Source organism: Pantherophis guttatus, chromosome 14 (assembly GCF_059756535.1).
Source record: "Pantherophis guttatus breed Tessera chromosome 14, ASM5975653v1, whole genome shotgun sequence".
NCBI classification, from domain to species: domain Eukaryota; kingdom Metazoa; phylum Chordata; class Lepidosauria; order Squamata; family Colubridae; genus Pantherophis; species Pantherophis guttatus.
The window spans coordinates 17,180,182-17,193,100 of NC_142076.1; the positions used below are offsets into that span (position 1 = coordinate 17,180,182).

General features: G+C 43.2%; 1 protein-coding gene across 4 annotated transcripts in view; it reads left to right on the forward strand.

Annotated features, from left to right (window-relative positions):
- The window catches only part of TRRAP (transformation/transcription domain associated protein), a 131,279-nt gene that overhangs the window by 1,916 nt on the left and 116,444 nt on the right, over positions 1 to 12,919 (forward strand). For all 4 annotated transcript variants that reach the window (XM_087878567.1, XM_087878570.1, XM_087878571.1 and 1 more), the window contains exons 2-14: positions 254 to 428; positions 948 to 997; positions 2,625 to 2,735; positions 3,674 to 3,778; positions 3,896 to 3,979; positions 4,483 to 4,539; positions 5,879 to 6,004; positions 7,647 to 7,724; positions 7,936 to 8,024; positions 8,766 to 8,862; positions 9,525 to 9,663; positions 11,082 to 11,160; positions 12,160 to 12,394. In XM_087878567.1, the coding sequence (XP_087734693.1) occupies positions 329 to 428; positions 948 to 997; positions 2,625 to 2,735; positions 3,674 to 3,778; positions 3,896 to 3,979; positions 4,483 to 4,539; positions 5,879 to 6,004; positions 7,647 to 7,724; positions 7,936 to 8,024; positions 8,766 to 8,862; positions 9,525 to 9,663; positions 11,082 to 11,160; positions 12,160 to 12,394 (1,350 nt within the window). In that variant the 5' untranslated portion in view covers positions 254 to 328. The remainder of the gene's footprint in view (positions 1 to 253; positions 429 to 947; positions 998 to 2,624; positions 2,736 to 3,673; positions 3,779 to 3,895; positions 3,980 to 4,482; positions 4,540 to 5,878; positions 6,005 to 7,646; positions 7,725 to 7,935; positions 8,025 to 8,765; positions 8,863 to 9,524; positions 9,664 to 11,081; positions 11,161 to 12,159; positions 12,395 to 12,919) is intronic.

Sequence of the window (12,919 nt, forward strand, 5' to 3'; positions counted from 1 at the left end):
AGATGGGGAGTTCTAGTACCACCTTAGGCATGAAAACTAGTTGGGTGACTTTGTGCCAATTGCCAGGAGACAGTGAGTTCTAGTCCCGCCGTAGGCATGAAAGCCAACTGGGTGACTTTGGGTCAGTCCCTCTTGAGCTATCTTGAGTTATTAAAAAGAAAAAAAGTGGGATAAAACTAAATAAATCTCTCCTGTAACATCACAGCATCCGTGTAATGAGGCTAAAATAGCTTTGCTTTCTCTCTTCTTTTAGGCTGGCTGATCGCTTGAGCCCTTCAGTTTCCTCCTAAATATTCACTTAAACCTACAGAATTTTTTTTTTTTTTAAATGGCGTTCGTTTCAACCCAAGGACCCACTGTGGTCGACCAGACCACCTTAATGAAAAAGTATCTCCAGTTTGTGGCGGCTCTCACCGATGCTAACACACGTAAGTTTTTCTTTCTTCTTTCTTTCCTTTGGGCGCAGATGTTTGAACAATCTCTGGCGCGAATCGTACTTGGCAAATTGTGAATTATCCTCCAGAATGCACGTTCTCCTCCTTTGGATTCCTATAGAACTGTGAATTCTTAAACCCAGAATTTTGGTGCAAATTGGAGGCTGGATTACATTTTGCACCCGAGATGCGGGCTGAATGCACCGGTAAAGATGCAAACCCCATCTGTGTCATTCCTGGCCTGCTTTGCAGACGTAACAGAGAAGCAAATGATGACCTTTCTTTCTCTTGAACCCCCACCAAAAAAAGAAATCACATGGATGTGAGTGCGTGGAGATGAGTGTGTGTATGTGAAGAGGTGTGGCTGGAAATGTTGAGATGTGATGCATAAAACGGGGGTCGTGAGAGCCAAACTGATAAGATCTGATTGCTTCTTTCAGGGGGTTCAAATAACACCTCCCTGCTACAGGTTAATACATATTTCAACGCCTGCCTTTCATTCTTGCTTTGCAGCCGATGAAACGAAACTGAAGATGATGCAAGAAGTTAGTGAGAACTTTGAGGTAATAGTTCCTGGTTTGAGAGTGGAGTGCTTGACAGAGCTGGACATTTTTTATTTTTGTTTTTAATTTAATTTGATTTATATGCCGCCCTTCTCCGGAGACTCAGGGCGGCTTACAATGCGCTAAGCAATAGCCTTCATCCTTTTTGTATATTTATACAAAGTCAGCTTATTGCCCCCACAAACTGGGTCCTCATTTCACCTACCTTAGAAAGGATGGAAGGCTGAGTCAACCTTGAGCCTTGGCGAGATTCGAACCTGCAGTAATTGCAGGCAGCTGGTCTTAATAACGGGGTGCTTTAATAACGGGGTACTACCAAGGCTCTTACATTGGGGGCCATTGTTGATTGGAATGGTTAGAAAGTTTTTTTTATTAGAGACTTGGAAAGCTGCTGGTAGATATTGGATGACTGTTCTCCCGACTAGAATATAGAATAGAATAACAGAGTTGGAAGGGACCTTGGAGGTCTTCTAGTCCAGCCCCCTGCTTAGGCAGGAAACCCTACACCACTTCAGACAAATGGTTATCCAGCGTCTTCTTAAAAACCTCCAGTGTTGGAGCATTCACAACTTCTGGTGGCAAGTAGTTCCACTGGTTAATTGTTCTAATTGTCAGGAAATTTCTCCTTAGTTCTAAGTTGCTTCTCTCCTTGATGAGTTTCCACCCGTTGCTTCTTGTCCTGCCTTCAGGTGCTTTGGAGAATAGCTTGACTCCCTCTTCTTTGGGGCAGCCCCTGAGATATTGGAACCCTGCTATCATGTCACCCCTAGTCCTTCTTTTCATCAAACTAGACATACCCAGTTCCTGCAACCGTTCTTCATATGTGATATAAAATGTGACTAGGGGTGACATAATAACAGTCTCCCAATATTTATAGGGCTGTCACAAAGAAGAGGGGGTCAACCTCTTCTCCAAAGCACCTGAGGATCGGAAAGAAATACAGGTAGCCCTTGACCGCTCATTTAGTGACCGTTTAAAAGTCACGACGGCATTGAAAAATGTGACTTACAACTGTTTTTCACACAACCGTTTTTTGCGACCTTCTGACGAGCAAAGTCTTCATCCTTTATTTCAACAGGCTGGGCTGGCTTAAATAATGAATTTTAATGGGTGTTTTAATTTTTAATATAGGGCAAAATTATTTAATACGTTTTAAACTGTTTTTAAACTTTATGGATATAAGTGTTTTATTGTGGCTGTGCACCGCCCTGAGTCCCTCGGGAGAAGGGCGGTATAAAAATTTAAATAAATAAATAAATAAATAATTCTCTTATTCTTGTTCTTGTTTTTGTTTGACAAATTCAAATAAATAAAATAAATAAAAGTCCATGGGGGAAGCCAGATTCACTTAACAACCGTGTTACTAACTGAACAACTGCAGTGATTCACTTAACAACTGCGGCAAGGAAGGTTGTAAAACGGGATAAAATTGTCGTGACCGTCTCGCCTAGCAACAGAAATTCTGGGCTCCATTGTCGTGAGTCGAGGACTCCCCGTAATGGATGCTGGCTGGGGAATTCTGGGAGTTGAAGTCCGCCCATCTTAAAGTTGAGGTTGAGAAACAGTATTTTATACCCTCTGCGTGGTTGGAAACCCCCCCAAAAGTCTTTTATTTTTCTCTTCCTAGAACGTCACCTCATCGCCTCAATATTCCACATTCCTGGAACACATCATCCCTCGCTTCCTTACGTTTCTCCAAGACGGGGAAGTCCAGTTCCTGCAGGAAAAACCTGCACAGGTACTCTCCAGGATACTTCTTTGTTCAATAGAATAGAATAGAATTCTTTATTGGCCAAGTGTGATTGGACACATAAGGAATTTATCTTGCTGCATAAGCTCTCGGTATACATAAAAGAAAAGATACATTCTTTTCCTGTTATCCCTGTGATAAAGACATATCCGCCATCTTTTTTAAATCTTGGAAGAAAGAAGGTGAAATTACAGAGAAAAGACCAGCTTGCTTCTGATAAGAGTTTGTATACTTTTACTGGTTGCAGCATAACAAATTTAATGCACCTTCTGTGAGATCTTTTTTCTGACTTTCCAAGTTTTATCAAGAATTCCTGGTGTCTTTCATGGGACACAAGCTTGCCTAATTTTTTTGATACTAGTCAAAAAGAACTGGACAGTTAGACTTCATTACTGTCCATTTTGACATGCGATCTACTTCTTTTTAATGTAAAACCCCGCTTACGTTTTTCATGAATTTAAAATCCGCAGCCATGCACAGCCTCAATTAACGTGATAAGCTTTTGGGGTTTAATTTGGGTGGCTCAGTGGCTAAGACACTGAGCTCGTCGATCGAAAGGCCGACAGTTCAGCGGTTCGAATCCCTAGCGCCGCGTAACGGGGTGAGCTCCCGTGACTTGTCCCAGCTTCTGCCAACCTAGCAGTTCGAAAGCACTTAAAAAATGCAAGTAGAAAAACAGGGACCACCTTTGGTGGGAAGGTAACAGCGTTCCGTGTGCCTTTGGCGTTTAGTCATGCCGGCCACATAACCACGGAGACGTCTTTCGTGGTTTTTCGTGAATTTAAAATCTGCAGCCATGCACAACCTCAATTAACGTAATAAGCTTTTAGGGTTTAATTTGGGTCTTTTATCTTAACATAAACATGTTTATCATTCAAAACCAAGTTCTGTTCCCTATTATTTTTTTTCTCTCTCCCCTTCTGCAGCAACTGAGAAAATTAGTTTTGGAAATAATCCATAGAATACCAACCAACGAGCATCTGCGCCCACACACCAAAAATATCTTATCTGTGATGTTTAGGTTTCTAGAGGTAATTCTGTTTGACTCTGCTCTCCTTATTTTTTTTTCAAAACCGTTGGCAGTATGCGGTTCTAATTTTTGCTACATAATAAACCCTTTTCCATCTCTCTCCCACCCTCATTTTTAGACCGAAAATGAAGAAAATGTACTTATTTGCTTGAGGATAATTATTGAGCTTCACAAACAGTTCCGGCCAGCCATCACACAAGAGGTAAATAATAAGTTTTTTTAATTTAGTGACCTGCGGTTGTGTGACATAGTCAAAGCTCACAAACATTTTGGGGTTCCCATGAATAATCTTCGGGGGAGAAGTATGTTAAGGTAGGATGGGCAATAGGTCTTTTTTTTAATTTTTATTTTTAATTTGATTTATATGCCATCCTTCTCCGGAGACTCAGGGTGGCTTACAATGCGTTAAGCAATAGCCTTCATCCTTTTGTATATTTATACAAAGTTAGCTTATTGCCCCCACAAACTGGGTCCTCAATTTACCTACCTTAGAAAGGATGGAAGGCTGAGTCAACCTTGAGCCTTGGCGAGATTCGAACCTGCAGTAATTGCAGACAGTTGGTGTTAATCACAATGCTTTGTCTTTGGTTGTGGTCTCCTCAAACAGCAGACCCTGGGAGTCGGTTGGACTTCTTTTTCCAAGACTAGAACGGTTTCAGACTTTGAAATCAAATTTCTCATAACACCTTACCCCTTTTTCTGCAGATTCATCATTTCTTGGATTTTGTGAAACAGATTTACAAGGAGCTTCCAAAAGTAGTGGTAGGTAATACAACGATGACGTTTATGTGTCAAGCCGCGAGGCCCGGGACTTGCCACAATGGGGTGGGAAAAAGCACTGGAGCACAGGGGGGTTTCGGGAATGCACCGGTGACGGGGGGGGGGTGTCGGAACGACTACAGCAGCAACACGGGAGGCTCAGCTGTAGCGTGGCAGGAACAGCGCGGACACGCGGCTTGGCTCAGTGGTCTCGTGACGGTGAAGGTAGCGGCGGAGATCAGCTGCAAGGCGCGGAGGTGTGGCCAAGGGCAGAACGCGCTGAGCAGTTATTCAGGCCCAACAATAAGCTGGGCCAGAGCGCAGGACAAGCACCAGGGCGAGGCACGCACAGGGTAGAGGCGTGGCTCACTTATTTAAGGGCGCTGGGAGGCGGTCACTCCCAGCGCTGACTTTTGCTGCTGAATGAACTCAGTGCATGCCAGAGTCTGGCTGCATAAACCCAGCATTGAAGCGTGGGGCGTTTTTCCTACTGGTGTCAGTCGGTGTTGTGGCCCGTCACTGGCCTGTGCAGCTAGTAGCTGCTTCCGACAGCGAGGAGGCTGGTGTGGCGCTGCGCCAGCAGCCTGGGCAGCTGGCACTCGAGTCAGAAAATGAGGAGGCTGGAGAAGATGTGGTGCCAGAGGCAGGGATTCAGCCAGGGCCTTCAGAACCTCCAGAAGCTCCTTTAAATGAAGAGAACAAAGAGAAGGAGCCTCTTCTCGATGCACGGGCACGCACAGCTGCCAAAAGGCAGGAGTGGCTCCTCAGGAGGAGGTCTCCTCGAGAGTAAAGCTTGGGGCTAATTGGCCACTTCCTTAGCCTATTTAAGGACGAACGATTGAGGCAATTTGCAGGGAACAACTTCGCTCTCCTTCACCTCCTGATCTTAGTTCTCTTATCAGTTTCCTGCAAATTGCTTCTGGGCTTTCTGCCAACCCTAGTAAGATTACGATTATTTATTCTTTGGAGTCTTGTAGGCTGTTAAGAAAGTTAATTAACAGCCTTTGTTTGAAAAAGATTGATTTAATTTAGCAAACTAAGGTTTGTACAGACTTTGTGCGTGCTGCATTCTTTGGGGTCCGTAGCTGGGGCAAAGCAGTCAGGATCTTGGATCCCGGAGAGGGAAGTCTGCACTCTGGCCCATCTGATTGTGAGATTATGTTTTTCTTCTATACTGCATGAAAGTTTTATTGGAAAACCTTTTGGTCTTGAACCAGTAGCACCGGATCGCTAAGGCTTAATTACCGTTTGGCTGGTTTTCCTAAATTCCTTCTTTAACTTTTGCATCGCCGCCTGCGATCGGCAGCTAGAGTGATGCTTCGGTTGTGTTTCTTAACCTTAGAATCGGTACTTTGAGAATCCTCAAGTTGTCCCGGAGAACACCATCCCTACCCCAGAAATGGTGGGCTTGATCACGACGGTTGTAGTGAAAGTAAATCCGGAGAGAGACGACAGTGAAACTAGATCGGTGAGTGCAAGACTCCGTCTTTGTAGGAGAAGGAGTGGCAGAACCTGGGGGGGGCGGAGTCAAAAGTGAATTAAGTCTAACCTCCCTTTTTTTAAAAATGTTTTATTTGTTCTATTTATCTAACATTCAATTTTCATCAAACATTGTGAGGTCTGGGTACAGTTATTTTTAAACAATCACGATACACATATTTGTTGTGGTATTCATCACTATAATATTGATAATAAAATAATATGATAATATAATTTTATTTTTATTTATTTATTTGATTTGATTTCTATACCGCCCTACTCCCGAAGGACTCAGGGCGGTGCACAGCCAAACAATAAAATACATACATACAAAATTTAAAAGTAGAATTAAAATCAAATTAAATAGTTTTGGCCCAGACAAATTAAAACCCCAAACAATTTAAAACCAATTTTAAAATTTGAATATATAAAATACTAAAAGATATTAAAAATTAAAAATCTTTTATAAAAGAGGGAGAAAATAATAATACTTAACACCATCTTCTTTAACAATTCTCCACTTTAGCATTTCCTCCTTTTATATCTCCTCCTTTCTAACTTCTGTTTCTATTGCCTGGCCATTGATAAGATATGTCCGATATCCAAAAATATTGTTTCTTCTTTATCCTTTATAGTAAACATTAGTCTATCCATTTCTGCACATTCTAATATTTTCTTAATTACATTCCCCTCAAGACGGCATCTCATCATTTTTCCAAATACAATTCTAGATGCAGTTAGTATATGCAAGACCAGATATGTAGTCTTTTTATCATACCATATTTTTCGGAGTATAAGACGCACCTTAGTTTTTGGGGAGGAAAATAAGAAAAAAGCTGATTGGCAGGTGGATCGGCCTCCTGGAATACCCCCAATCAGCTGTTCCCAGAGGTGACTTTTAACAGTTGTGAGCTCTGTGCCTTGCTTTTTTTTTCTGCCTCTGAAACTTCTGAAACTCAGAAAAAACTTTTTTTTCTGCCTCTGAAACTTCTGAAACTCAGAAAAAACTTCCTTTTCTGCCTCTGAAAGCGTCCGAAACAGTTTCAGAAAAAAAGCCTCTGAAGCTCTGTTTGGGGGCTTCTTTTCTGAAGCTTCGTTTCTGATGCTTTTTTCAGCCTCTGAAACCTCCTTATACTACATTCGGAGTATTTGATTTGGTTTGATTTGATTTGATTACATTTCTATACCGCCCTTCTCCCGAAGGACTCAGGGCGGTGTACAGCCATATTAAAACAAACCCATCACAAAAATTAAAAACCGTTAAAATAAATTAAAGCAATTTGGCCGTTATTAAAACCCTTAGCTAAAACCCCTTTAAAATCAATTAAAACCCATTAAAATTGATTTATTCGGTCAGGCCGGCTTGATTAAACAATAGAGTCTTCAGAGCACGACGGAAGGCGTGTTTGGGGGAAAAAAGGTGCGTTTTATACTCTGAAAAATATGGTATTTTTCTGGTAGAATGCCCAACAAAAATATCTCTGGAAGGAGATGTGTAGGAGAAGAAACGAGAACCTAGGATGGAGTTAAAAGAGGGATCAGCCTAGAATCCCTACATAACCACAAACAAACTATGTCTGACGTCCTTTGAATTCTATTGACCATTCCTTTTTTTTTTTATCCTTTCCCAGCACGCGGTCATTCCTCGCGGCTCCCTTTCCTTGAAAGTTTTAGCCGAACTTCCCATAATCGTCGTCCTCATGTATCAGGTTTGTATGAAACGATGTTCTCCCATGTCTCAGTTCCCATAACTTCCCACTACTTTTTTCTTCTTTCCCTCATCGGAGGCGAGGCTAAGAGGTAGGTGTAATTTCGTGCGTACCTGAACGTTACTGCTACCCTTCTCAAAACGAAAAGGAAAAATAAACGGTTGCTGTTTGTCCTCGTCTAACACGCCTCTTCCTGTTTTATTCCCCTTAGCTCTACAAGCTGAATATTCACAACGTGGTAGCCGAATTTGTGCCCTTGATCATGAATACCATAATTATTCAGGTGTCCAACCAAGCCAGGTATGCATAAGGAATTAAAACTTTTAACAAATCCCAAACTGTGTAAACAGACATACAGAGAAAAAAAGGAACAAAGTTTAGCATTCCACCATCCAATTTCAGAGTTCCTGTTAGTTATTCAGCCAGTTAATAATTGTTGTGATCTTTTACCCTTTACCTTTACTCCAACTTCCCCTTCTCTTCCTTCTTCTTTCTCCTACTTCCTTCCTTCTTCCTCTCCTCCTCTTTCCTACTTCCCTTTCTCTATCCCCATCCTCTCTTCTTTCCCCCTTCTAACCTCCTCCCCTGCTCCTCTTTCCCCTCCCTTTTCTTCTTCTGCTTTTCCCTTTCTTCTTTCTCCTCTCCTCTCCTCTCTTCTCCCTTCCTCTCTCTCTACTCCTTCCCCTCTCTCCTGTTGTTTCCCTTTTCTGTTCAATCTAAAGTGGTATTCGAGCAGCCCCGATTTTCTAATTATCTTTATTGTCATTTCAATTTCTTACTCAATTAATATTTATTTTTATTTCATCGTTTGCCTACATTTTTATAATATCTCACTTTTTTCCCCTTTTACCCCCCCCTCCCCTTTCTCCTTTTACTTGACAAAAAAGTAAAAATGAAAAATGAAAGTTAAAAGGAAAAGATGAATGAAAAATGATGGAAATGATTGTACGTGTAAATGTGTTTATGAGAAATAAAAATAAAAAAATCTTTTTTGAAAAAAAAAAATCATTCTGATCAAATACGCCTTCTTCCATAATTCAGGCAGAATAAAAACTACAATAAGGAATTGTACGCCGACTTCATTGCTGCCCAGATTAAAACATTGTCGTTTCTGGCTTACATTATAAGGATTTATCAGGTGAGTCTGGCCCTCTGGTGAACTTCCCATGCAATGTCTTACTTCCTCTAAGTTCCTCTTTTTTTAAAAAAAAAAACACAATTTTTTAATCTTATTTTAATACAAACAATCCATCTTCCATTAAACAGTGTGTCACCTGGGTACAAATGTCTTGTGCAATAACAATTAAAATTTACAGCCGTATTCATGATTTGTCTATTCTTAATACTGATATACATAGCATATCTAATACTGTAACAATCCTCTTCTTAACGTATATAATTCTATTGATATATTTTCTATATTTCTCTAATCTACTTTTATTTCTAACTTTCACCTTTATTCTCTATCCATCGATACAATAGTTCCCATATAAATATAACGTTCAGTTTGTTCCTTCTCTTTAGTTGCAAGTGTTATCCTATTCATTTCTGCACATTCTAATTATTTTCCTAATCACATTCTCATCCGTAGGAATCTCTTCACTTTGCCAATTTTTGTGCAAATACAATTCTAGCTGCAGTTATTACATGGATAATCAGATATACGTTGCTCTTTGCTATAAGTTTCTGATAAAAACCCCCCACCAAAAATAAGTTCCTCTTCATTGAGATGTAAGCAACGGAGGCCACGTCTATAACATGGAGGTGCATTTTATTTTATTTTTTTTCTCACCTTGCCAGGAGTTGGTAGCTAAATATTCCCAGCAGATGGTGAAGGGAATGTTGCAGCTGCTGTCCAACTGTCCAGCGGAAACGGCTCACCTGAGGAAGGAACTGCTCATCGCAGCCAAGCATATCCTTACCACTGACCTGAGGAGCCGTACGTACATTGGCCCTGTTTAGATGGTCGCACGTAGTCCTCGACTTACGACAGCACTTGAGCCCAACGTTTCTCTGGTGAAATGAGACGTTTGTTTTGAGTTGAGCTTTGGCCCTGTTTTACATCCTTTCTTGCCCTAATTGTGAAGTGAATCGCCGCAGGTGGTAAGTGAGTACCGTGGTGGCGGCGGCGCGAATCTGGCATCCCCGTTGACTTTGTCGCTCAAAAGAGGATCACATGACCTTGGGACACAGCAATGAATGGGGTCATGAGGTGTGGCACAGTGGTTAAGACGCAGTATTGCAGGCTACGTCTGCTGGCTGCCTGCAATTTGGCAGTTCGAATCTCAACCAGGCTCAAGGTTGATTCAGCCTTCCATCCTTCTGAGGTGGATAAAATGAGGACCCAGATTGTTGGGGGCAAGAGGCTGACTCTGTAAACTGCTTACAGAGGGCTGTGAAGCACCGTGAAGCGGTATAGAAGTCTTAAGTGCTATTGCCTTCCTTCCCTCCTTCCTCCCTCCCTTCTTTCCTTCCTCTCTCCCTCTCCTCCCTCCCTCCCTTCTTTTCTTTCCTTCCTCTCTCCCTCCCTCTCCTTCCTTCCTCTCTCCCTCCCTCTTTTCCTTCCTTCCTTCCTTCTTTCCTCCCTCCTTCCCCTTCCTTCCTCCCTTCTTTTCTTTCCTTCCTCTCTCCCTCCTCCCTCCCTTCCTCCTTCTTTTCCTTCCTCCCTCCCTCCCTCCCTCCCTCCCTCCCCACAGTGGTTAAAGTGAAGTATTGAAGGCTGACTATGCCCACAGCCAGGTGTTTAAATCTCACCAGTCTCAAGGTTGACTTAGCCTGCCTGCCTTCCTTCCTTCCTTCCTTCCTTCCTTCCTTCCTTCCTTCCTTCCTTCCTTCCTTCCTTCCTTCCTCCCTCCCTCCCTCCCTCCCTCCCTCCCTCCCTCCCTCCATCCATCCATCCATCCCCACAGTGGTTAAAGTGAAGTATTGCAGGCTGACTATGCCCACAGCCAGGTGTTTAAATCTCACCAGTCTCAAGGTTGATTTAGCCTTCCGTCCTTCCGAGGTGGGTAAAAAGAGGACCCAAATTGTTAGGGGCAAGAGGCTGACTCTGCGAACTGCTTAGAGAGGGCTGTGAAAGCACCGTGAAGAGGCATATAGGTCTTATTGCTATAAGTATGAACCAATTGCCAAGCCTCTGAATTTTGATGGCACGATCCCTACAAAGGTCGTAAAGTGTGAAAGACGTACGTCCTAAGTCACCTTTTTCAGCGCCGTCGTGACTTTGAACCGTCCCTAAACGAACTGTTTTGTAAGTCCAGGACTACCTGTGCCATCTTAAATTAAGTTGAAGCATCTTAATAAAGACCCTGTTGCTTTCCTTACGACACTCATTCTGTTGCAAATCTTTCGTTGCAGAGTTTATCCCGTGCATGGACAAATTGTTCGATGAATCCATACTCATAGGCTCTGGCTACACGGCTCGTGAAACACTCAGGTGGGTAACGCACGCTATTTACTTGGAGGCATCGAGCGGTCCTCTCTAAAAGTTGTAGGTGTCTGCAGGGGGAGGGAAATTGCGACGCACGTTCGTAAAATGGGGCAAAACTCAACCAACATCTCGCTTAACAACAGAAATGTGGGGCTCGATTGAAGTCATAAGTCAAGGACTACCTGTAACACATACCATTCTAATATAGTAATAATACCACTCTAATGGCAGAAAGCGAAGAGGCACTAAAGAGCCTCTTGATCCGGGTGAAGGAGGAGAGTGCAAAAGTTGGCTTGAAATTCAGCATTAAGAAAACTAAGATCATGGCCCTCTCAATTCCTGACAAATAGATGAGGAAGAAATTGAGGTAGTGACAGATTTTATTTTCCTGGGCTCCAAGATCACCGCAGATGAGGACTGCAGCCAAGAAATTAAAAGAGGCTTGCTCCTGGGGAGGAAAGCTATGGCAAATCTAGACAGCATTCTAAAAAGCAGAGACATCACCCTGCCAACAAAAGTGTGTATAGTCAAGGCGATGGTTTTCCCAGTTGCAATGTACGGCTGTGAAAGTTGGACCATAAGGATGGCTGAGAGCCAAAGAATGGAGGCCTTTGAACTCTGGTGCTGGAGAAGACTCCTGCGAGTCCCTTGGACTGCAAGGCCATCCAACCGGTCAGTCCTAGAGGAGATCAACCCTGACCGCTCTTTAGAAGGACAGATCCTGAAGAGGAAACTCAAATACTTTGGCCACCTAATGAGAAGGAAGGACTCCCTGGAGAAGAGCCTAATGCTGGGAACGATGGAGGGCAAAAGAAGAAGGGGACGGCAGAGAACGAGGTGGCTGGATGGAGTCACTGAAGCAGTCAGTGTGAGATTAAATGGACTCCAGAGGATGGTAGAGGACAGGAAGGCCTGGAGGAACGTGGTCCATGGGGTCGCGATGGGTCAGACATGACTTTGCAACTAGCAACAACACCTGTAACATGTTTTTTTTTTCTCCTTTAGGCCCCTTGCGTACAGCACCCTGGCCGATCTGGTCCACCACGTCCGGCAGCATTTACCCCTCAACGATCTCTCCCTGGCCGTCCAGCTCTTTGCCAAGAATATCGATGATGAATCTTTACCCAGCAGCATCCAGACCATGTCATGCAAACTCCTGCTCAACCTGGTGGATTGCATTCGGTCCAAGAGCGAGCAGGAAAATGGAAACGGCAGAGATATCCTCATGAGGATGTTGGAGGTAGGAAGGCTTGTAGGTAGGAAGAGCCGAGGTGGCCCGGTGGTTAGAGGGCAGCACTGCAGGCTACTTCAGCTGACTGCTAGCTGCAGTTCAGCAGATCGAATCTCACCAGGCTCAAGGTTGACTCAGCCTTCCATCCTTCCCGAGGTCGGTAAAATGAGAACCCAGATTGTTGGGGGGCAAGAGGCTGACTCTGTAAACCGCTTAGAGAGGGCTCTAAAAGCACAGTGAAGCAGTATACAAGTCTGCTATTGCGAAGGAAGGAAGGAGGGAAGGAAGGAAGGAAGGAAGGAAGGAAGGAAGGAAGGAAAGAAAGAAAGAAAGAAAGAAAGAAAGAAAGAAAGAAAGAAAGAAAGAAAGAAAGAAAGAAAGCCATGGTGGCACAGTGGTTAGAATGCAGTATTGCAGGTTATCTCTGCCCACTGTCAGGAGTTCGATCCCGACCAGCTCAAGGTTTGACTCTGCCTTCCATCCTTCCGAGGTGGGTAAAATGAGGATCCAGATTGTTGGGGGCAAGAGGCTGAC